This window comes from Myotis nattereri (assembly GCF_964212035.1).
Source record: "Myotis nattereri genome assembly, chromosome: 7".
Taxonomy (NCBI): domain Eukaryota; kingdom Metazoa; phylum Chordata; class Mammalia; order Chiroptera; family Vespertilionidae; genus Myotis; species Myotis nattereri.
Window position 1 is genome coordinate 37,120,877 of NC_138082.1, and position 26,324 is coordinate 37,147,200.

Here is a 26,324-nt window from a genome sequence, read left to right on the forward strand (position 1 = left end):
TTACCATTTTTCTGCGATTATTCTGAGGCAGACTAACTGCTTTATGTAATATGCAAAAGTCATAGGATCACTTTAACGCACTGTGCATTTCATTAAGGAGGCAGCCAACCCTGTATTATAGCAGCGATTTTCAACTGGTGTGCCGCAAGAATTTTTAAAACATGTTATTCCTGCCGAAACCGGTTTGGCTCAGTGGATAGAGCGTCAGCCTGCGGACTGAGAGGTCCCGGGTTCGATTCCGGTCAAGGGCATGTACCTGGGTTGCGGGCACATCCCCATGGGGGATGTGCAGGAGGCAGCTGATCGATGTTTCTCTCTCATCGATGTTTCTAACTCTATCTCTCTCCCTTCCTCTCTGTGAAAAATCAATAAAATATATATTTAAAAAAAAAAAAAACATGTTATACCTGACTAGTCAGGGCTATTGATCTCTTTTCCCTTAGATTGCCAAATAAAAAAATGACAACAGCCAATACAATAGCCGTCCAGTGTGAATCAATCAAAATTAAACCATTTTTTTTGTTAGATTGGCAAAAAATATAATTCATATTTTTTTGGTGTGCCACAGAATTTTATTTTATTATTTTTTTAAAATTTCTTTATTGATTAAGGTATTACATATGTGTCTTTATCCCCCCATTGCCCCCCACCCCCACTCATGCCCTCACCCCCCTGTTGTCGTGCCACAGAATTTTAGGAATTAGTTTATGTGTGCCATGAGATGAAAAAGTTGAAAATTGCTGACATAGCAACAAGAGAAAGGGATATGTAGGCAAATGGTAACTTGCACACAATTCAAAGGCTTAGTGTGAAACATCAATTTCCATTTTTCTTTTGCGCTGAACTATTTAGTCAAGGTATTCAACTGAAAGTAAAACAAAACAACTTGAGTTTCCTGCTTTCAGTTCTCCTTCCCATCATCTGTTGGAGGTGCCAAAGGTCTGGCAGCCAGAGGAGGCAGATAGAGAACTTGAGCAGTGGATCTACAGTGGGATATTTAGTCCTGATAAAATATTGGTTAAAAAGGTTACCCTATCACTCGTGTGAAAGATTACCATAGAGTTGGTTGTAATGTATTAGACTGATCAGGAAAGAGACACTTTTTACACCTCTGGATGATGGTCTTAAAAAGTGTGTTTTTTAAACAGGTTTGCCAGGTTAAAACCTGGACACTTAGCACAGGATTGCTTGGGTATACAATTGCTCCTATCGTGCCTTTGGGGTGGACTTATTACAATTCGGAATGATTTTGAATCTTGGATCTGTGGAGTTTATTTTTTTATTTTTTATTTTTTTTAATAATTTTTTAAAAAAATATATTTTATTGATTTTTTTACAAAGAGGAAGGGAGAGAGAGATAGAGAGTTAGAAACATTAATGGGAGAGAAACATCGATCAGCCGCCTCCTGCACACTCCCTACTGGGGATGTGCCCGCAACCCAGGTACATGCCCTTGACCGGAATCGAACCTGGGACTTTTCAGTCCGCAGGCCAACGCTCTATCCACTGAGCCAAACCGGTTTCGGCGCAGATCTGTGGAGTTTAATAGAGGCTTTATTGAGACCATAAACTCTTTTAAATTACTCTAAATTTTGTATATTTTTATGGCTAGGATGTACAGCTTCATTATATTTATGTGAGGGTCCATGATAAAAAACTAAGAGCTTTTTAGTAAGAACCAAGAATTAATTTGGCCTATAAAGACCAACAAGTGAAGAAAAAATGATCACAGCTTTCTGTTTCTGCTTTGACTCCTTGGTGGAGGGGGGGGTGGTAGGGGGGATAAATTGTCCACTTCATTCCTTTCTTCTGATTCAATTCATGACCTTTAATACTATCTCATCCTCTCTGTGTTATTTCCAGAATTGATTGCACAGCCAAGGTTCTTTTTCTAATGTTTGGAAGTTCTATAATTTTTAATCTATTGGTTGCATTTTCCTTTTTTAAAAAAAATATATTTTATTGATTTTTTTACAGAAAGGAAGGGAGAGGGATAGAGAGTTAGAAACATGGATGAGAGAGAAACATCGATCAGCTGCCTCCTGCACACCCCCCACTGGGGATGTGCCCTCAACCAAGGTATATGCCCTTGACTGGAATCGAACCTGAGACCCTTCAGTCCACAGGCCAACGCTCTCTCCACCGAGCCAACCAGTTAGGGCTCATTTTCTTTTCTTTTTTTTTTTTTTAATATATTTTATTGATTTTTTACAGAGAGGAAGGGAGAGAGATAGAGAGCCAGAAACATCGATGAGAGAGAAACATCGATCAGCTGCCTCCTGCACATCTCCCACTGGGGATATGCCCACAACCCAGGCACATGCCCTCGACCGGAATCAAACCCGGGACCTCTCAGTCCGCAGGCCGACGCTCTATCCACTGAGCCAAACCGGTTTCGGCACATTTTCTTTTTTAAAAAAATATTTTGTTATTGATTTCAGAAAGGAAGGGAGAGCAAGAGATAGAAACATCAATGATGAGAGAGTCATTGATCTGCTGCCTCCTGCACGCCCCCTACTGGGGATTGAGCCTGCAGCCCAGGCATGTGCCCTAGACCTGAATCGAACCCAGGACCCATCAGTCCACAGGCCGACGCTCTATCCACTGAGCGAAACCAGCTAGGGCTGTGCTTTCTTTTTAAATTTATCTTTATTATTAAAAGTACTACAGATATCTCTTTTTTCCCTATTGACCCCCTCCACTACATCCCCACAGGCTTTCACTGCACTATTGTCTGTGCCCATGAGTTAAGCATATATCTATAATAATAAAAGCATAATATGCTAATTAGACCAGACATCCTTCTGGATGACCTTCCTGATGAAGCCAGAGCTGTGAGGGAAGTCCAGGTCCTGGGTGCCAGAAGGAAGTTGGTGCTGGAAGCTGGGGGAAGAAAGGCCTACTCTGGATGAATTTCATGCACCGGGCCTCTAGTATACATATAAGTTCTTTGGTTGATCTCTTCTCACCCACCCACCCACACCTTCCTTGTGAGACTCATTGCAGCAGTCCCTTCAGCATTTCTTGCAGTGCTGGTTTGGTGATGAAAAATTTCTTTATCCTTTTAAAAAATTTTCATATTGGTTGTATTTTTAGCTAATATATTAGACTAGAGGCCGGGTACAAGAAAATTCTGGCACTGGAGGGGGTGTCCCTCAGCCTGGCCTGCCCTAAAGGGTGCGAGGTGACCCGGTGATCAGGGAAAGGTGACGCCCCATCACACCTCTGCTGCTGCCACTGCCGGCAGTGCAAGCCTCTGCTGGCCCTGGGTGGCTGGGCAGCTGACATCCGAGGCTTGCCTGTGCCTCAGGCCAGCCCTGGTCAGCTGCGAGGCTGAGAGGACTGGGGGACTCTGGAGCCAAGCGTGGGGGCGGGCCTGGCCTTACTGTGTGCCTACCACCCCAACGGGGTTAAGGGGATTGGGCACCGCCATCTTGTGGCTGTGCGCTGCTATCTTTGAGGGTGGGACAGTCAATTAGCATATTCCATCCTTTTTGGCTGTGGGTGTGCCATCTTTGCAATGGCATGAGGGTCAATTAGCATATTCCCTCTTTATTAGATAGGATAACAGGACTACTAGCATTTTTTTTTTAGCTAATCTATTAGATAACACAACTATTTTCTGTTTAAATTGACTTATATGCTTACAATTCAAGAAAAACTATTCTATAATCAAAACCTGACAGAAGAAAGTATTTATACATACATATATATGCTAAGATTTGATTTAATATATTTTTTAAATTGTAAATGTAGGATCTACTAAATTAAATAACTAAATGGTTTAAAAGTAGTTAGGAAGCATGGATTCTCTCTCGAGGCAGTGCCTCCTTTCCTCCCCCAGCGGCGCTCCCCCTGCCTCCCTCGTCTCTGGGGAGGAGGGAGGAAAGAAGAGAGGCAAAAATCTCTCTCTCTCTCTCTCTCTCTCTCTCTCTCAGGCCCTTCACTTCCCGGGCCGAGGCTCTATCCACTGAGCCAACCAATCTGCACTCTTCTCCTCTTTTTTTTTAGGGCCTAAAGTAGAGAGTTTCAGTTACCTTCTTTTTTCCCCGGTAGATTCAACTAAGACCACTTGTTGAGGTTAAAGCACTCACATTTGCCTCTTGTTGACCACTGAGAGACAAAGAATTCTACAGGGCCCCTGTAGTTCAATTGTGAAATCCCTACATGAGGAGAGAGAAAAGGAGAATCTGTCCTTCTTTTCCATGTCTCTAATATTCAGAAATATTCCCCCGAGAAAATTGGGGAGAAGAGACAGAGAATAAGGTTATGCGTATGTGTGCCTAGCTCCTGATAAGCCTTCTCAAACTCTGAAAGAATAACAGGATAATTCCCTGTGGACTAAAAGGCATCTCTGCTCAGCCTCAGTCTTGAAGAATGTCTTGGCTTAATAGTCCTTTTCCAGAGAGCAGGTTGCCTAACTTAGTGAAGAAGTTGCACCATGTGTATGTTTTCCATCCCATTCCTCTGACCACCTCATACTCTTAGGTTTCTTCTCCGCAAAGCCAATTTAATAGTTGTATCTCAGACTCAGATACAACTCCCCCTGCCTCCCTCGCCTCTCGGTTCATCTATTGGCTTTAACATAACCCCTCAATTGAAAATTGAAAACAATTCAGGAAGGAAGACTTGCAACATAAATGGCACTTGTGAATGCTCTGGAAATTAACCGTGATACACATCATTCTTTTTTGAGGTTGTTTTATCTTCCTTCTAAAGAACTCAGAAACTCAATGGCAACTTGAAACAGAACCCAATTTAGTCCTGTCATTAGACCAAGAGGGTTTTATTCTCCCTGGTCCTCTGTCAGATTTTAAAAGGATGTGGTTTTATTCCCCTTCTCATCTAATACTGGAACATATCCATCTACACAAAGATCTCACTTCTAAATGATGTTCTTGTATTTCAAGAGACCTTTTAAAGGGGGAAAAATAATAGCTCCCCTCTAGACAAAGCTCATGGCTGAAAAGTGAGTCTATTTATCTCCAAAGATTCAGCAAATTCTTACGAAGTGTTGGGCCCAAATTCTTGGTGGCTAGAGGAGGAGGTGGGGTTCAGAAGGGGGACATGACTTGCTCAGAGTCACATAGCTAAGTTAGTGTGTCACCTGTGTACTTTCTTTCTTCTCATCGCTATTAGGTACTTTCCCTCAAAGTGATACCCAGACACTGGTTGGAATAAGAATCCCTGTCCTACGCTCTTCTGAGATATAGCACCCTAGAGAATTAAAATGTTCAGCTGTTGCCATTGTCTGGTGTAAACCTCTCTATAGTCACCTGTTTCCCTTGGGAGAGAGTGACTCACTGGACCATGGCTGAAAACCCCACATAGTCCAAACCTTGGTGATCTGTTTGGTTAATTCTCTCAATGGACCTCTTCTCTGTAGCCACACGCACCTTCTGTCCATTCCTTGTACTGTTTATAGGGTCTCCCATCACAGGGTCTGTGCTTTCATGTATTTCCCACATTCAATCGTCCTAGCTCACCCTACCAGCCACTGTTCACCCGCCTAATCCTCTCTCTTCTTTAGGTCTTATTTTAAATGTCCCTAAGGCAACCACCACCAACCACTGACTTCTCAGACTATCAGAAATATAGCTACCTGGACCATTTATTCATCACACTGATCACATTTGTGATTACTTCATTGAGAGTCTCTCCCACTTCTCCATAAACCTCATGAAAATGGGAACGGAGCTAGTCATTCTCTTCATCGCCATAGAAGTAGTCATGTGTTGACAAACTAGCCAATGTGGCCTTCAGGCTCTGGGGTGGAGGAGAAAAAGCAGGTGCTTTCATTATAAAGGACAATGGGACTGGCAGGAATTTGCTTGTCCCCTCTATGTTATAATGAGCCTTTCAAAAGGCTTGTTTAATCCCACAAGGTCCCCCCACCCCCCAAAAAAAGTACTCTCTCCATAAATGATCTCATCTATTCCCATGGCTTAAAATAACATCCATATTTTGATGATCCCAAATTTGTATTTCCAATCTAGGCCTCTCCTTGGCGGTTGAGTTCAGTATACAGTATTCAGTATCTTTCCAGTTTTTGAAAGATTGTTCACTTTTGGGGTAGACTAAATGTAAAAATGTAAATGGATCTTACGTGTTTAGCTGGAACTTGAGTGTCATCATTGGCTTATCCTATTCTAACTCAAGTTGTGTTCTACCACCGATTTTGCCAATTTTCCATGTAGCATTCTAATATTTAAAAAAGACTTAAGAGCAAACAAAAAATGTCAACCAATATTTGCATACACTGATATCATTTTCCATCATCTACTCTTTAAGTATAAGTCAAAGGACAACAAATTTCTAAAACAAAACCAAAAAACTCACAAGTCCTTCAGACTGTGTAAGAAAATTAAGAAGAATTAAAATCAATCATAAACTGAAATTGTTCATTACATTAGTATTTTTCTGCATAGAAGCAGAAGTTCTTTAAGTGACTTTAAAAGGAAAGATAAACCTATCTTTAGTTTTGCAGAGCAGATGCAATTGAACATGTGTGAAGTGCATTATCACAGATCTGGCAGGCTAAAAGATGAATCTAACTGGATGTGAACAGCAAGATCAAGACTGTCATTAATTTTTCATTGTTTCCCTTTTGAACTTTTCGGATCAGTTCTGTTTCTGGCATCTCTTCTGCTGACTACTGGAGACATCTTATGTTTCATTTGGGCCTGTCCTTCTTACTCCTTTGCAATACCAAGTTGCAATCTCTGGCTGAGTCTTAACTCCTTACTTCTTTTACTACAGATACTGGGATAATGTCGTCCCATCTTTTCCCTATTGCCTTTCCTAATCATTTTTTAGTGGAGTAGACTTTCATATCTGGTGGTCTTTGGATGTAGGACAACAGAACTTGAAGTACTGATTTAGCATATATGTTATTGCCTATCCTTTCTATGACCACTGTTAAACAACAGTGAAATCTCCTATTGTCCTTTTCCATAGTTCTTTACCCAAATTGGTACCTTTGTTTACATTGTAGTCTAACTATATACAGTCTTTTAAAAAATTTAAAAATGACAATTCCTTGCAAAACTCCATTAATTTCTTATTTACATATGTCTGACCCTTCCCAAGCCTAACCCACTTTTTCTCTTTCTGAATTCAATTTGTCAGAATGTAGCAGTTTCCCAAAGGAGAGATGGAGGACAGACAAAAACAATACTTGTCTACTACACTATTCCCAGACTGTTTCTAAGAGAAATTTGGTCATACATACCTAGTAGTACCTGGTTTGAAGTCTGATGGGAGAAAAAATGTTGCAATTGTCTTTAGGAATAAGAGGAATGTTACCTTTGACAGGAGACATCCTAATCAAAGGGCTTTATCCTAAGAATCCAAGAGATGCCTTCACCAGTTTTTCTCTCTTCTTGCCTTAAGTAGGTAAGCAACAGCAGGCTGGGTCAGCTCAGTGATTAAAAAAACAAACTGAAAAAAATTTTCATGATTAGCAAAAAGCATTACAGAAATAATATTCTAGTTTCTGGAGAAAGCAAAGCTAAAGAGAGCCCCCTAAAAGAGCTGGTATATAAGTCAGGGGAAATTATGGCAATGTCTAGCTGTTAACTGAAGAAAGTTTAATGAAAGAACTATTTATGAAGGTTTGGGCAGGGTTAAGGGACTCTAGGAGAAACTACAGATCATGTTCACTGAATGCATGACAAATGTATGCCATCCAACTGGTCTTCAGTGACATCACAGTCATTAAGAGTATGCATCAACTTTGGAGTCAGATTGATAAAGGATCCAATACTAGCTTTACTTCTTTTTATTGATTTTATTTTTATTTTTATTTTTTTACAGAGAGGAAAGGAGAGGGATAGAGAGTTAGAAACATTGATGAGAGAGAAACATAGATCAGCTGCCTCCTGCACACCTCCCACTGGGAATGTGCCTGCAACCAAGGTACATGCCCTTGACCAGAATCGAACCTGGGACCCTTCAGTCCACAGGCTGACACTCTATCCACTGAGCCAAACCGGTCAGGGCTCTAGCTTTCTCACTTTCTACGGGTGTGATCCTTGGCAATTAAAAAAACTTATCTGAATTTCAGTGTCCTCACCTGTAAAATGAAGATGATAATATTGCAAAGGGTTGTTGAGACAGGTAGATGGAAAAATATAACTTAAATAGTAGCACCTGACAGTGCTCAAACACTTGAATGTTAAATTTAATTATTATTCCTGAATTTATTTTTAGTAGAGGTAATGTTGATCAAAAAAGGTATTATATTTATAATCAGGTTTTGCTGTAATAAAAAAATTAAAAAAGCTTAAGTAGAAGTTTTTCTTTCATACAAAATCCAGATCTAGAGAGGTCAGGTTTGGTATGGTAGTTCTGCTCTAAAAAGCCCACACACCTCCTATGTCTATGTTTTTATTTTTTGTTTTTTTTTGTTTCCTATGTCTATGTTTTATCATTCTTAGTAATTGATCCTTGTCCTCATGGTCCAAGGTAGTGGTCATTGCATCCTTGTTACATGTGGCAGAATTAACTAAATGGAGAAGAATTGGCAAAATGAGAGCAGCAGCAGTCTTTAAGGAAGGTTCTTGAAAGCTTATATTCTATTGGCGAGAACATTAGTCATATGGCCATACAAGGGAAGCTAGGAAATGTAGTCTTTATTTCTAGGGGAGAAAGAGACAATAGATACCTAAGGATAATCCATATTGTAATCCTTGTCACAGTCAGGAACTATTTCAAGTTATCTTTATTATCCTCAAGTCCTCCAAAGTCACCTTTCATTCTCCCTTTTTTTTTTCCTGTACTTCTTCTTCTCCACTGAATTTTCTCCCTGCCTTAGCCTACATATTTTTTGTTCCACTTCTCTTTTTGGCTTTATTTCCAGTTGTTTCTTTCTTGTATGTAATAAACATTCATATTATTTTCTTTCACTTTTCTACTATTTTGCAATTACTAAAGTTTACCTTCTGTCTAAAATGTCATTTTCTACAAGTTTGTAAGTCCAAGACTTCTTATTCAAAGCCCAAATGTAAATTATTCAAAAAGGGCCCTCAGAAACTGCTCTCTCTAGAACTTCTCTTTTAGACTTGTATCTCAGGATGACTTATATTAGACTTCCTTATGTATATTCCTATTCTCACCAGGATGTGAGTTCAAGGAGATAAAATCTGTATCTTATACAGCTTCATATCTTCTTCTAGAAAATGGTACTTTGCACATTTGAAGTATCTGTTTAACTGAAAAATATTCTTTAAGTCCAGGATTGTTATTATAAATGTTTGAAAGTTTTATAATATCTAGATAGAAAGCTATATGCCATAGATTTGTTTCTGAAAATCTGTGAGTAGAATTTTATAATTGAATTATTATAAAATATATTTGGGGGCACAAAACATAATTATATTATAAATTTTTCTATAAAGCTGACCTCACTCTTCTTCCTATTTAAATATTTTCCAGATTGGATTGTTCAACTGCTTACTTTCCTTACAGTGGATACCATTATACTTGTCTCAACAAAAAATAATTATTCAAACATAGATATATAACTTTTACTGTATATAAATTATATCTCAATAAATTTGACTTTTATAAAGTTATATATCAAGGCATTCTGGTCTATACTAGATAAAGTTACTAGTTAATTTTCTAAGATTACTATAAATATGAAGCTATCATCTACTTTCTTTATTTCTCTGAAGGCTTATAATAATTTTAATAATCTCTGAATATATTCTAGGGACAAACTTCTTAACTGAAATGAAACTATTTGAAAATCTTTGTACCAAAGGAACTGTGAAGATTATCCTTATATAATGAAGGAAATAAAATCTTCAATTATGCTTTTTAAAACTTAGTTTCCTAATCATTTCAAACATGCTTTTCTGGAAAACTATGCCAGGAAAAAAAAATCCACAACAGGAGCAATTTTTCATAAGAAGTTTATAGGATGATTCACACATGGTGTATTTTCAAAGACTGAAAAACTGAAATAAAATAACATTAATTATAATTGCCATAAAATCATACATGCATAGCAAAATATATGATTATTGCTCACATATTATAAGGCACTCACAATACACTTTATACTACACAACAGGCAAACTTCAAAAAGGTTGGATCTTAATGACAAAATGCTTTTTGATGCAAAATGTAAAGAAATGCAAAAATTGTGAATTTTTGCCTAATTTCTAGACCTAGTTTCTTTTAAAAATATGTTTTTATTTTTAAAAAATATATTCTTATTGATTTCAGAAAGGAAGGGAGAGGAAGAGAGACAGAAACATCATTGATGAGAGAGAACCATTGATTGGCTGCCTTCTGCAAGGCCCACAATGGGGATCGGTTGGCAACCTCTCCGGATGCGTGTTCTCCGCAGACAACCCCGGCATATGCCCAGACCAGGAAACGAAGTGTGACCTCCTGGTTCATAGGTCCACGTTCAACCACTGAGCTGCGCCAGCTGGGCAAGACCTAATTTCTTTTAAACTCAAATAGACATATTCCAATCAGTGTAGGGCCAGTATGTCTAAAAATTAGTTATAATAAAAATTGACTAATGAGACAACTATCTACAGTGTTCTCCCTCTATTGGGGACTGAGTTTTAAGCAGCTAGGAGCATTCAAGTTCACATGAAAACATGATGGTGGTCATAGTTGTATTCAAATTATAATATGGTACTATTTTCTTGTTTTCTCTATACAGCACTTTTGAAAAACTAAAAAATGATATAACCTTTCATTGGTGGGGCTCTGTAATTCTTCCTCTAGTAATATATCTTTAAAAATGTCTTTATTGATTTTAGAGAGAGAAGAAGGGAGAGAGAGAGAAACATTGATCTGCTACTAGAGATGGAACAGGTGACCTCTCCTCTCCGTGCATGGGAGGACGCTCAATCAACTGAGCCACACAGGCCGGGGCTAGTTAAATTTATTTTGGTCCCGGAAAAGAGCACATTCAACACATTTCAGTTTTCTTGCCTGGCTGCCCTGAAGTCCTCATGAAGCCTGGCTTTTCCAGATCTGTGCTCACTGAGCTCCAGGTACTTGCTTCCTCTAAATTAAAATCTTAACCAGCAGGTTGGAAAGTAACCAGATAAATTAAACCCCCAATGTGTCATTGACTTATAATAGCTCAATAGGTGATCTCTCTAGTGTGTATTTTTTTTTTTTTTAAAGAAATCTTCAGGCATAAAGTCTTCATACAGGGTGATGAAGTTCTAGAACCTCAAGCACGAGCACAAGGCCAGGAATGACTGACTTTCTGGTGAATGTAGGACTCTTTCAATCAAATTTATTCAGTCCATTATCTTTCTCTCTTTGGGCTGGTAAAATGAAGATTTCCACAGGAAAAGTACATATACTCGCTTTTAAGATGTTTTAAAAACTCTTTCTTCGTCACAATTTCCTTTTCATAGAGTGTTTTGATCAATGCAAGAATGTCTTTTATTGAAGGTGGAAAAACATTTTGTCACGCACTTAAAAGCCATGAAAATAATAGAAAAGGTTGGCACATCGAAGGAAATGAACGCCCCAAACATCAGCGCTTGAATCCTCTTGGCTGGAATTCTTAACTCCAGTCGATTTACCCAAATCCACGGTGTGTTAAACCCCTTTGGAAGCCCGTCTGATCCATTTGGGCAGAGGAATAGCCTGTGGAGCGCGCGTGGCTGGGAAGAAACCGGGGAAAGAACCGTGCGATGAAAAAGTAGTACAACGTTTCCAAGGGGTGGGGTTTAGGGTGGAGGCCAGAAAAGGGGGGAAAAAAGCGGGGGGGGGGAGCACTCCTCCGTTCATTGAGTATTTATCTTTGCCTCCCGCACGCCTGGGCCTCTCGGTGGCGACCTCTCCGGAAGCGCGCTCCCCGCGGACAAACGCCGGGCTCGGGTTATCTCGGGACGGGAGCCGCCCGGCTTCCGACCTCCGGCCTCACAGCCGCCCGGAGCGGGGGAGTCAGGGCGGGATCGGGCCGGCGCTGCCCGCCGCGCCGAGCACAGCCTCTGCCGCGTTCAGCCGAGCGTCTGTCACTCTGCGGGCGGAAACGGGCGCGGAGCCGCCAGCCCACTCCCGGGCGAACCTATCCCGGGGCCCGCCCCGGCTCCCGCGGGCTCCCTTAGGGAGGGGTGCGCACAGGCAACTTTTGGGAACTAGGAGAGGAGTGCGGGGCCAAGCGGGACGAGCGTAGACGTGCTACTCGATCCCGGTTCAGGACTCCTGGTCCAAAGCAGGCGCAGCGGCCGGGCGGGCCGGGCCGCGTCTGGGCCGGCACCGGGTGCTGAGAGGCGGGGCGGGGCGGGGCGGGGCGAGAGGCCCGCAGGTGCAATTCCCCGTCCTGCCTCGCGGGGGCGCCGGCGCGACCGATCAGGTGACCGAGCGCTCGTCCGGGGCTGCGGGAAGCGGCCTCGTTCTCAGCCGGCGGAGACGCCGCCGCCGCCGCCACACCTAGCGGAGGAGCCCGGGAGGGCGGCTCGGTGGGGGCGGGGGCGGAGAGCGCCGCGGGTGGGGGCGGAAGGGCGGCGGGCGGAAGGCAGGAGGCGGCCGGGGCGCGGGCCGCTGCGGGGAAGCGACCCCGAGGCGTCCGCCGCGGCTCGCTCTGTCACCCGCGCGGGCTTGGGGCGCCAGGGCCATGGGCGCGCTGCCCTGAGGCGGAGGTCGCGGGAGGGAGGGGAGGCCCGAGAGAGCCTGCGGCGGCCGCGGGCTGGGGACCGGGCGCGAGGAGGCCGGCGGCGGCGCCCCCACCGGCACCACCATGTCGCGCTCCGTGCTGCAGCCCAGCCAGCAGAAGCTGGCGGAGAAGCTCACCATCCTCAACGACCGGGGCGTCGGCATGCTCACCCGGCTCTACAACATCAAGAAGGTGCGCCGGGGCCCGCGAGGTCGCGGGGGGGCGGGGGGGGGAGGCCGGGGCGGGGGCGGCCTGGGGAGGGGCCGCGACCGGCGTCCAGGGCCGACATCCCGTCGTCGCCGCGCCAGGCCCGGCCCGGGGTCGCGGGGATGCGCCGCGGCCTAATGCCGAGTCCCGGGCGCCTCCCCCGGCGGCTGGCGGGCCTGCGGAGGCCGAGAGAAGCCATTTCCCCGCTCCCAGCGGCGGATCCGGCCGGGCCGGCGCCCGCGCCCCGGAAGGGGTCGGCGGGGGACGGAGGGTGGGTGGACGGTCTTGGGGCGCGGTAGGAAAACTTGGGGGTTCGGTAGCCGAGGTTCTGAGGGACCTGCCATCGCAGCGCTTCCCCTCAGTGTGTGGTGTGTGAGTGCAGGAATGCGGGGGGAATGGCCCCGGGATGGTGCGCTCCGCACCCCCGCGCACCCCGCGTTCCGGGGGTCGCCGGGCAGAGCGCGTGGGGCGTGCGGACGCGGGGCAGGTACCTCCTGCAGGTGGGGCGGAGGCGCGGGCGGGACCAGGGTTCTCCTGAAATACTCCGGCTGAGTCACTGGAACCGGAATAACCGCCTCCCTCCCTCCCTCCGCTCCGCATCCTAGTGTTCCGCCCTGTCTAACAGGCCGGGCACCATTTCTTCAAGTTCGGCTTCTGTGCAAATAGAAGCGGTGAATATGTGGCTGCTACCTCTGATCCAGGGCACATTCTGATAATTTCAGTCGCTGTGGCTGATAGGCCCATTGAAAGTCTTCACAGAGCTTCTCACATTAAGGACTAGTAGCCTGAGTTGGAGTTGAGAAAAACAGATGTAACGAAACACACACACACACACACACACATACATGCACATACATACATATATACACATATGTGTATATATGTATGTATGTGTATATATATATGTATGTGTATATATATAACTCAGGAGAAAACAACCAAAATCTTTTTCCTTGTAAGACAAGGTCGGTAAGTTTAAAGAATTTGGTAAAGAAAATTAAGTTTTTTGGGGGTACACTATAGATCCTTAGAGTTTCCAATGTGTATTTAATGTCATATCTTCATAGTAATTGTTGGCTTTTTAATATATCACGAATATTTCCTTTTAGTTTAATCATAGCAACAGATTACAATGCTTAGGGCTGCTGAAGTACGCATGTATTTTTTGAAATTCGTATCATGGGGTTCAAGTATAAAACTGGTTTATTTCAACAATTAGATGCAGACACTAATTCTAAAGGAGCATACGGCCCTGGCTTATTGGTGATAAATTTTGTCTAAGGATCGCTCTGTTGCAGTGCTCACCTGGATGAAAGAGGATTGGCTGCCTCTAAATCCAGTGCAGCCGGGAGGGTAACATGCCCACCAGTTTGTTACATTTTATGTGGCAGGGGCTCGGTGTTATTACAAAGAAGCCCTCTGCATTGACCAAAGAGCCTTGGTTATAGATTAATGTAGGGTGGAAATATTTAATTTTAGAGATATTTACTTACAGGTTGCATTTACCCGAACTTTCCTGAGATTGCATTCTTTAACAAACTTGGAAATTGGTTTCTATATGAACTTTATCCCAAAACACCAAGCAAGTCAAACATTACTAAAAGTTACTAGACCTGTGGTATTGTGGTTAAAGGAAATGGTTATGATGGTTTTCAGAAGAGGAAGTGAGAGTAACATCAAAAGTGATTTGGGTATTTGGGCAAAATACCTTTTTTTTTTAAAGCATTCATTACACATTTTTATAGTATAAATACACCCTAACTTTACATATCCCACTTTCATAAGTTAAATAAGATTAAACTAAATTCTAGGCATTTGAATTTTTATAATTTCAGTTAACTGCTTTTTCTCAAAAGCGTATTTTCTTTCACTTCCTGTTTTGAGAAACTTCAGGGTCTTGTATTAGTGAACTAGTAAAATTTAAGATGAGTTGAATATAATCATTATATCCAAGTGTCAGATATTTTGAGTTACTGAAATGTTATATATTTCAGTACTTAACATTTATAGTTTGTTGAAAAATATTTTGTCTGCCTTGTCTGATTGTGAGTTCCCTCTGGGCAGGGACAGTGCTACTCATTTTTTAATTACTAGTACTTTGGGATTTATCAGGTCCATGAGACCTTCAAGGCCTTGTTGAAATGAACGACTACAATATCTGATATATGTGTATATATGTGTGTGTGTATATATGTATATATAATCTTTCTCTAGTTTTAATAAATTTGGGTTTGCACTCATGTAATTTTGCATACAGATACATCAGATAGATTTTGAATCTTTCAGCTGTAGATGTGTCTATAAGACTGGCTAAGGATTGAAACATTTGTTCAAAAATCTTGCCAAAAAAAAAAAAAAAAGTAAGATCTGTTCACCATGTGTTTATAAGGCTCATGCTTTCTGCATTTTTATGACAGTGTAAACCACATTATCGTTTCAATCTCAGTCTCTTACAGTCCTCAAAAAAACCCTTCTACCATATAATACATGTCTGCCAATCAGTTAGATTTTTATTAATGCGTATGTGCATTAGATTGTCAGACCTGATTACTTTGCTCTGTTTGCAAGTGTGCAATGGAAATATTTTAGTGAGCATATGAAAAATACTTCAGTGACCTATAATCAAGAATGTGCTTTAATGCTCATTAGGGGGAATGTAATATGGTTACTGAAAAATGTTTCCCATATTAAAAAAAAATTCATCAGTTGTGAAAGTTTTGAGATCTTAATATGTACTGGTTATGGAAATTTTAGAGAACTTGTCTAATCAGGGATGTAGGAACATAAAAAAGGAGGATTTTAGGGAAAAGACATGAAAGTGGTAGGTACTTTCACATTTAAATTTATTTTCTCTGAATTCCTTAAAGTTTTGTTTTTTATTTTTATTATTATTATTGTTTGTTTGTTTTTATTGATTTCTGAGAGGAAGGGATAGGGATAGAGAGGTAGAAACATCAATGATGAGAGGAAACCATTGATCGGCTGCCTCCTGCACGCCCCACACTGGGGATGGAGCCTGCGACCCAGGCATGTGCCCCTGGCCAGAATCGAACCTGGGACCCTTTAGTCCGCAGGCTGGCACTCTATCCACTGAGCCAAACCAGCTGGGGCTACAGTTTTATTTCTTATTAAAAATATGTCTTCCCTTTTCCACACCTAATAATACCACTCACTTATGTAGTGATTTTTCATATTTTTCAGGCTACTTTTATATCTGAATGTGGCATGGCAGGCAGTTTGTTGATGGGTGGTAGAGTACTGGACCAGAACTTAGGAGATCTGCATTCCAATATTCGGTCTGTCACTGTGTTCTGTAACATTGAGTAGGTGTCATGACTTCCCTGAGCTTCATTTCTCCTCATCTATGAAATGGGAGAAAAATAACTGTAAAAGGAATGCTAAAGTCGATTCCAGCTCTGGTTATGTTATCTATACAAGTTCATTGTCAAGTAGCAGGGTAGAAGTTGTGGCTCATTTTAGATAGTAACTTGAGCTCTAAGTTTAGTTTTCTGTAATAAGGGATGGCAGTGCTCTGCCTACTTCACTGGATTGTTTGTGAAGATAAAAGACTAACAATGTGAAAATTGTTTAGTAAAATGTCTAGGAGTGTAAGGTAGCACTTATTTAGAAGTCTCAGCAATCTTTTGAGCAACATGTTTTTCTGAAATTTTACCATTATTTAGCAAACACATTCCCAAATCCCAAAAGAAAACTGTTTTTTTGCTGAGTTTAAAAAATATTGTTTTGTTGTTGTTGACTCTTTCTTGTTTTTTCTGTCTATTTTTCTACATCACCAACATGAACTTGATAACTCTGTACCAAAAAGGTCTCAGTTAATACTTGCATATTTTTGCTCTTGTTAAATTATTACTTCACTCTATAAAGGACAGAAAAGACCCATCCCAACTTTTTAAAAAATGAAATATTTTTGCAGATTTCAACACATTTACTTTTTTTTTCTTGCTTAGAGCAACATTTTCCCCCCCCAGCCCTTTTCCTAAGATTATGGATACATTTATTTTACGGGGGGAAAATCAATAGAATAGCAGTGTAAAAGTGAAAGTTCTTGGCTGGTTTCTTCTTATCTAATGGAGGAAAAAAAGATGCATGTGAAGGATGCAGTGTAAGGTGAAAGGAGGGTGGCCAGCTTCAGCCCTCCCTTTCACTGTTATATTTTCTCTTCATAAGATTTTTTTCTTCCAGTAGTATTGCATTATCAAGAGCCTTAAACATGTTCAGAATAAAACATTATTCCTCCATAAATCTGAATTTAAATTATATATTATTTATTTAAACAAATCCTATTATGTCTGTTTGTAATTTTATTTTTAAGGAAGTGCTTGTAAAAATGAAGATTTGATCATTGTTATTCTGGATGGTAGGCTAAGGAGATAAAGATCACTGAAAAATACTTAAGAAAAAAATTATTTTTAGTTTTTGAAGTGGCAATGATAGATTATCTTGTGTTTTCTTGTGGAATTGTTAAATAACTTAAATATTAAAAATTTTAAAATAATTGCAAAAGTAGCACATGTTTATTAAAAAAAACTCAAACAGAACAGAAACATGTGACTTCAAAAATTCTCTGTCTGCCTATCCCTTTTAAAAATAAGCCATATATACTTGTACCCTTTTTTGTATAATTGCTAACATGTGCATGAGTACTTTGTTACATTATGATTAAATTAAGCTCTTTACAAAAATGAAATTTAAAAAGAAGCATGGTGCAGTTTACATAGAAATGAAATTGGGGTCCTAATCTTTTGGTTGTATATTTACATTTTAAGAATATTAAAGGAATGGACATATTTAGCTAGCTACATCCAGTATGTTAAAAATGAGGCCCAGATGACAAAGTTTGTCAGTGTTGAAAGTTCTTGTCTTTACTGGTTAGGATGACTGAAAATCTAATTCATATTCTTGTTTGATGATTTACTAGCAATGTTAGTATTAAGTAAAATTCCAGTAATAATTTGGGGTCAGGTTTAGCAGATGTACATTTTGTATGTTACCGGAATTAAGTAGTTCTCTCTCTTAAAACACACACACACACACACACACACACACACAACTTTATTTTTTAGAGAGAGGAAGGGGATAGAGACATAGAACATGGATGAGATGCACGCTCCCTGCATGGGATAGAGCCCCTAACCTGGGTATTTGCCCTGACCAGGAATTGAACTGGTGACATCTTGGTTCCTGGGTGGATGCTCAACCACTGAGCCACGCTGGCTTGGCAAGTTTCCTCTCTTTATGTCCAGTAAAAATAATGTGTAATTAAAGTAATGCCAGATGCCATTTATTGAGGCCTTACTATATGCTTAGTATTTTGATTTTTAAAAACTTATCCTTATATCTGTGATGTAAGTATATATAAAGCCATTTAATTTGCAGCAGTTAAGTAATTTACTCAATTCTTACTCTAGAAAATAAGAATTTGGATTGGCACCTTTATTTCTTGGCCCCTGAATCTGAGCTCTAAATTATTTTTACCATTTGATTTATAGTCACTAGTGTAATTTTTGTGGGAGATAAAAATTTTGAAGACTCAATAGCCTTAAAGAAAATAAGTAATTATATAACAGAAATAACTGTTTTCTTTACTGTAGACTACATTTGTATGAACTTCATATGGATTTGTATGCAAAAAACCATTAAGTTTATACTGTCAGTAGAGTGATTATTTTACTGATTTTTAGAGAGAGGAAGGAAAGGGGGGGGGAGGAGTGAGGAAAGAGAGAGAGAGAGAGAAAGAGAGAGAGAGAGAGCGCCTGCATCAGAAAGAGAAAGAGAAACATCCATTTGTTGTTTTATTTATGTATGCATTCATTGGTTGATTCTCCTGACTGGAGATCCAAAACCTGCAACCTTTATGTGTTGGACGGATGCTCTAACCAACTGAACTACCTGGCTAGGGCCAGAGTGATTATGAATGTAGACTTCTGTTTAGGCTTGTAATGTATACAATGAAAAATAGTTTAGCATTAGGAATTTTAAAATTCAATTTATTCAAAAATTTTGAGGACATTTATTTTATATTTACTTTTCACATTTATACATTTTTCTTTGTAATGATTATTCCTGAAGTTTATTCCTGACATTTTAAAATATGCAAACTGAAGGGATTAACCATACAAATAATACTAAAGAAAATACGTATAAAGCAGTACATGCATATAAAGAGTACATATAAAGCAGAAAGGAAGGTGTAAACTAAAAGTAGCATTAATCTTCCTAATTATAAGGATACATGCAGTCATTTCCTCACTTGGAGATGTTTCTTTTTACCTGCAAATTTCAGACATACTTTTTTCATTGTATATTTTTTATTCTAGTCAAATGGTAATAATTTCATGTTGAAAAACCCTGCAACGTGAAATAAAAGACATGTAGTTCTTTTTCTTTCTGTTTTGGACTTTACAGAATTAGTAATACTCCTTTCTAGTCCCTGGATGTGTTTTTTTGTTGTTGACTGGTTTTAATATTGCCTTTATTGGTAAATGTAGTAAAATCTTCATTTTGATCCTATTAGGAATTTGCAATACTTATATTTAGACTTTGGTAAGTTGTTTACTTAATTTGACAGTGATGAGAAAATCTAATCATTTCTTTACACAATATTGTACCAAAGTGTTTTAGTTAAATAAGTTAACAAATTTCATAAGCTCTTGAATTGTTAGTTTGTAAGTAGAGTGTATATGTGACAATTTCAAAGGAAGCTCTTGTTTTAAATAAAAGAACCTATATTGGAAAATACTTAATTCTGATTGCATAGTTGCTTATTGTAGATACTGAACAGTAATAAAACTACATCTTTAAAACTATTTTATAAGTCAGATGAGCTATTTCAGTTAATTCCAAAGGTTGAGGGTTTTCTTTTAGTTCATCCATTTATTCTTCATTTATTGAATGTCTTTCTGAATACAGGGAAACATACTTTAAAATATAGCTTTCAATGCCAAGAAGTCCCTATCTTAGTGAAGTGTGTAAGTGTCGTTGTGGGAGTCTTGAGAAGGGAGTTAAAAATTCCAATCTGGGGGAGATGGAAGGAAAAGATAGTTATATTTGTGTTACTTTTGATGTATGAATGCAAGCTTCGGCTAGGTAACTCCTTGTAGCCAATTATTATTTAAGATTCCAGAGCTTTTACTCAGTAGAATATATAGATACAAAATACCCAAGGTTATTAAATATCTTATTAATGTCTAATGTCCTCCTTGTAGGCATAAGACCTCTAAACTTCATATCATTTTCCATACTTGCGGTACATTCTGTGGGTTGAGAGAGCTAGATTCTATATAAATTTTTAAAATTTTGGACAAGTTATTTAACTTTTTGGATTATAATTTTTTTTATTTTAAATTGAGACCAGTGATTGTCAGGGATATACAATATAATAATTTTGGAAGGTTTTAAAACATACACATATTTAGATCTTTTTATTTATTTATTTATTTAAAGTATATTTTTATTGATTTCAGAAAGGAAGGGAGAGGGAGAGAGAAACATCAATGATGAGAGAGAATTATTGATCGGTTGTCTCCTGCACTCCCCACACCAGGGATCGGCTCGCAACCCAGGTATGTGCCCTGACTGGGAATTGAACCTTGACCTCCTGATTCATAGGACAATGCTCAACCACTGAGCCATGCTGCCTGGGCACATATCTAGATCTTGACCCAAACTTACTGATTAAGAAAAAGCTCCTGAAGTGGTGCTGATGTTATAAACCATTAAAATAAGTAAACTGTAAGTTATTAATACTTCAGAAGAGCTGTATATATATATATATATATATATATATATATATATATATATTTAGTTACTTGATTAAATTCTTATACAGTAAAGTTTGTGATTGTGGGAAGTGGGTATGGTAGGCTATCATTTTTATTATTTGATAATCACTAATATTGTTAGAATGGATACCTGATTAAAATAAAATTGATTAGAGAGAGAAGCAGCCTTCTGTATGTGCCCAACCAGGGATTGACCCCCAACTTCTGATCAGGAATCGAACTGTCCACTTTTCCATGTATGGGGACGATGCTCCAACCAACTAAGCCACACGGGCCAGGGCTGGATAACTGATTTTATACATAATTAGAATGTGAAAGATAATACATGTCATTAAAAAACTGAATACAGCCCAGCCAGTGTGGTTCAGTGGTTGAGCGTTGACCCATGAACCAAGTCGATTGTTTGATTCCCAGTCAGGGCACATGTCTAGGTTGCAAGCTCAATCCCCAATAGGGGGCGTGCAGGAGGCAGCCAATCAATGATATTTCTATCTCTCTGTCCTTTTCCCTTCCTCTCTCTAAAATCAATAAAAACATATTAAAAACAAAACATAATTTGGAATCACTTTAGAATTCGGCACTACTTCAGGCATGTTTATGAAACTTGATTTGCATTATATCACTGATGTAAGGAAATGCTAATCTGTAGCTATTTTTATTATTGGGACAAATTCTTAGTTATGTAGTTCTTAGTTACTCTCATAATCTAACTAGAGGCCCGGTGCATGAATTCATGCACAGGTGGGGTCCCTCTGGGTGGCTGGTAGGGATCGGGCCAAAACCGGCAGTCCAACTCCGCCTGCAGCTCCTACCTGCCACTTGTGCTCATCCCGGCCCCACTGTGCCTGCTGTGGGCTTGCGCCCAATCAGTCCCAAGCGGGAGGGGCTTGCGCTGCTAAAGTTTGCCAGCCATGAGCCCTGCGTCTGGCGCCCTCCCAAGGGGAGTGGCCTGAGGGATTGGGCTGAAACTGGCTCTCCAACATCCCCTGAGGGGTCCTGAATTGCGAGAGGGCACAGGCTAGGCTGAGGGACCTCACCTGTGCAGGATCGGTCTGGGGAGGGACCGTGGGAGGGCTCCAGGGCTAACAAGCCAATCTTGCTCAGTCCCAATCGATTGGCTGGACCTCAGCAGCAAGCTAACCTACCGGTCAGAGCATCTGCCCCCTGGTGGTCAGTGCACATCATAGCGACTGGTCAACCAGTTGACTGTCTGCCCCCTTGTGGTCAGTGCACGTCTTAGCGAGTGGTTGAGCAGCCTTATCGTATCATTAGCATATTACACTTTGATTGGTTGTTCAGTTCTGCCGTCTACTTGCATAGTATATAGGATTTTGGGGAAGCGGATTAATTGGAAGGTTAACTTATAAGAAATAACATGTTAAACTGATAGTCTAGTCTGAGGAAAAGTCAGATATATTTTAATAGGATATTGAAATGGAATTTACATAGTTGCCTTTTCAGTCTGGCTAAAGATTAGGAAATTTAAAATATCTTAAAGTAATTTTGTTGTATCTATGTGTGAGAATTAACAGAACTCTTAGTGCATTCCGATTTCCTTTTGGAAAATATAGGAATGTTTGCATTGATTTTTGTACTTTGGATTGGAAGGAAGTTAGGTGATACTTGAAAAATAGTTTCAATTTGAGCTGAAGTACAAGTCATCCAATAACAATTTATTCTTATTTTTGGCTACCGTTTCTTTTTAAGGTATGTAAAATTTCACCAATGGTTTGCTCCTATTTTTATAGTTGCATGTAGTCTTTATTTTTCCATCTAGAATTATTTTAAGTTTATTTAGAAAGAGCACCAAGAAACTGATGTGGTTGTCCTTACACAGTATTTCAATATATATGGATAGTATAACATCTATGCATCTATTGTATACTACAGCTCGCTATTTAGAATACCTTTAAAATTGTAGCACCATATAGTTCTAATCTTGTTTTGGTATTCATAGTCTGCAGTGCATAAGTTCTCTACTGAAACGTATGTCATAGTTTGACAATCATTGTTTACACGTAATTTTCTCTCTTTTTATTACAATGCTTCCCCAGCAAGGACAAGTTTGGAAGGTTTGCAAAGCTTTTCACCTTCCCTCTGCCCGCTTGCCCGCTTTCAGATCAGTTTCATGTTTCATAATTTCTCTTTCTGCAATCTATAACATAGCTATAGTAAACAATGAAAAAACATTAAATTGTAATACTGTATTTCCTCATACATAGTAGAGTGATACAAATTTTCAAAGAACGCATCCTTTAAAAAATACAATAAAAATAAGTGAAATAGGAACGTTAAAGTTTTAGTAATTCCCTAAGAAATAACATCTCACTAGCAAGCAGTAGTCACATAATGAAACAGTAAGCAGTATTGAAAGTTATATTCTGTATTACTAATAGTTCAGATAAAAAGTTCTAATGATACCTTACATTTATGTAATGCTTTACAGTTTACTATAGAGAATGCTGTACTATTGAGGTGATAAAAGTGTAAACATTTCCATTTGTTCTGTGCTTATGAGGTATATATAGGACAGATGTAGATTCATTGTTCGAAGTGCTGCTGGTATGATGGAAAACACTGCTGTAACTCAGATGTTCAGAGGAACAGGCAACACACTTTAGTGCTATAAAGACAGTGTTAGCAGCTTCCGGTTCTTTTGAACTAGGGCTCTTGTTTAAGTGAATGAGGAAAACATTTTGGAAAGACATGTAAACAAGCTTTTACTTTATAACACTTAGAAACATTTTCAGTATTTTTCTGAATATTTAATTTTGTAATATTTTATTAGCTTCAGATGAATACAATCCTACCTCAAACCAAGAACTTTTTTCTTTTTCTTTTCTTTTTCTTTTTTTTTAGGTTTGAGCTTTTTCCTTCACTGCTGTTCTGCGTTAACTGCTTTAAAACTTTCCATGCATTTTTTTCAGTAGAAGAACATCTCTGTACTGTCTCCCATTGCATATTTCAGCTGTGACAATCCCTGCACTTTGCCTATTCATTTTATCACCTGCTCACCAAAAAACAATAAATATCTCTAAATTCTGATTACAGATTTACTGTTGTTCCTTGGTTTTAGAAGGATCCACTTCACTTTTTAAATTACTGTTGTTTTATAGGCATGCGGAGACCCCAAGGCAAAGCCATCCTACCTTATTGACAAAAATCTGGAATCTGCTGTGAAATTCATAGTCAGAAAGTTCCCTGCTGTAGAAACCCGAAACAACAATGTAAGTCATCTAAATTTTTGTATTACTTTATTTAGCCATTAAGGGAAAGTAATGATCAGTAGACTGCTTGAAGTAGCTCTGATTTGTCTACTTCTTTATATTCTGATATATAAATTACATAAATTGATTAAGGGTTTTTAGAGACAATGCTCTTATCTCTGAAACTGGAAAAAAAATGACTCTGAACTACATTGCCATTTTATTACACACAACATAATATTTTAATTTCTTATATACTTCCTTTTCAAGTTGCAACAGAGAGTAAGGTAATAAGATATGTATATATTTCAAATATTTGCATGACTAGTTGGGGAGTTTTTTCATATAGTTATAAATTTAACTTTGTTTTGATGTTAGTGTCTTTTTAAAATTTATCTTTATTGTAGAAAGTAGAGCTTGTATTGTTTTTAGTAATTAGGTTTAGTTTTAAAATATATTTGTTTCTTTAGTATCTTTATAATTGAGAAACTCATTTCTCAAATTTAATAATATAATAAGATGATATTGTTAAGATCTTTATTATTCCATATTACTTTTCTCAGATGAGGAAGTTTTTCTTAGTATAGTGAAATATAGTCATATTAAAAATCTTCCTGACAAATTTATATATCTTTTGGTAGTTATTTATAATAACATTAATGAATATCTAATTTTAGAAAATTAGAGTTGTTTTTCACCTTACATTGGTCTTTTCATGTAAATTTTATTGGCTTAGAATCTTTCTGCATGACTTCTCCTTTACTTAGTTTTGTCTTTGATAGCCTCATGTTATAATCTTTACTATCTTTTTTCTTTATGTGCAAACTTAGTCTAGAAACTTCCTCTTACATATTATCTTCCTACTTTTAAGAAGCACTGTTGAAAAATATTTCGTTGTCTTTTGGTTTCCTCAAATTATGTATGCTCATTGAAGATTTGTAGTTAGCCTGTTGACACCACTTTTACTTTAAAACATTTTAATGGAGAGGGAAAAATACCAGTCAGAATTGATAAATAAGTCTGATAAAGTGATTTTTAAAGATTTTTTTTTAAGTTTTTTTTTTTTTTTTTTTTTTTTTTAAGTGCAGGTTAATAAAGTCCTCTCTTTGTTTCATAGAAGATTATGTTTTATCATTGGTATGTCACGGTATCTCAGTTCCTCATTACAAATGGGTGATTCAAAGCACACACTTAATAAGAACACTATTATTTGTTTGGAGAGCTCTTAGTTATTGACATTACTAGCTAATTTATCTGAGAGATTATATACTTAGTCTGAATAAGAACGATTTTATAATGAACATCTGTCTTACATTTAATTTCATATAGTACACCTCTTTCTCATGGCTCAAAATCTCTGAGTTCTTTAGAGAATCCTTAAAATGAATTTTTATATAGTATGTATGTGTAAATTTCCATCAGAATAAGCATAGTTCAGAAGTATGAGGTCTTAGCAAATTGGCAAGATCTGATTAAATGTATAATCACTTTAGTGGTGGTAAAACTTTTGTTAAAAAGTAAATAAGGAATTTTTGCTGTTCTTGATTTGCTGGACAAACTGTTAATAATAATGCTGGGTTTTTTTTTCAATAGTTTTTACTTCTCAACTTGGAGGACAAATTGGTTTTTTAAATAACAGCCTTAGTGAGATATTCGTGTATCATACAGTTCACCCATTTAAAGTATACAATTCAGTGGTTTTTAGTGTATCCACAGAATTGTGCATCTACCACCACATTCAATTTTAGAACATTTTTATCACCCCAAAAAAGAAACCTTGGACCCATTAGCAGTCACTCCTGCCAACCCCCAGCCCCAGGCCTTAGCCAAACACTAATCTATTTTATGTCTGAATGTCTATTTTGGAACTTTCAAATAAATAGAATCATATAATATGTGGTCTTTTTTGACTGGCTTCTTTCACTTAGCATAAGGTTTTCAAGGTTTATCCAAGTTGTAGCATGTATCAGTAGTACTTTGTTTCTTTTTATTGCCAAAAAATATTCCATTGTATAGATGTACCACATTTTATATATCCATTCATCAGTTGATGTTTAAGTTTTTCTGCTTTTTTGACTATTATGAATAAAGCTGCTATGAACATTTGTGTAAAAGTTGTGTGAACATATGTTTTCATTTCCTTTGGACATACAGGTGGGCAAAAGTAGGTTTACAATTGTGAGTACATGAAACAGTTTATTCTTGTTATAGAGGCCCGTTGCATGAAATTTGTGCACGGGTAGGGTCCCTAGGCCTGGCCAGTGATCAGGGCCGATCTGTTGGATGACCAGTGGGGTGATCAGGGGGCCCCCGCTGGCACCTGCCTTGGCTGGCCTGGGGCCTGGGGGCTGGGGGCAGCTCCTGCATTGAGTGTCTGCCCCCTGGTGGTCAGTGTGCATCGTAGCCACCGGTCGTTCCACCATTCAGTTGATTTGCATATTAGGCTTCTGTTATATAGGGTTATTA

The 26,324-nt window shown here is 39.0% G+C and overlaps 1 protein-coding gene across 1 annotated transcript in view; it reads left to right on the top strand.

Annotated features, from left to right (window-relative positions):
• The first annotated feature begins 12,622 nt into the window (after positions 1–12,622).
• Positions 12,623–26,324, top strand: part of NCKAP1 (NCK associated protein 1) — a 95,173-nt gene continuing 81,471 nt past the window's right edge. Inside the window, exons 1-3 of the mRNA XM_081095726.1 lie at positions 12,623–12,835; positions 22,707–22,724; positions 23,769–23,879. Coding sequence (XP_080951852.1) covers positions 12,728–12,835; positions 22,707–22,724; positions 23,769–23,879 — 237 coding nt within the window. The 5' untranslated portion in view covers positions 12,623–12,727. The remainder of the gene's footprint in view (positions 12,836–22,706; positions 22,725–23,768; positions 23,880–26,324) is intronic.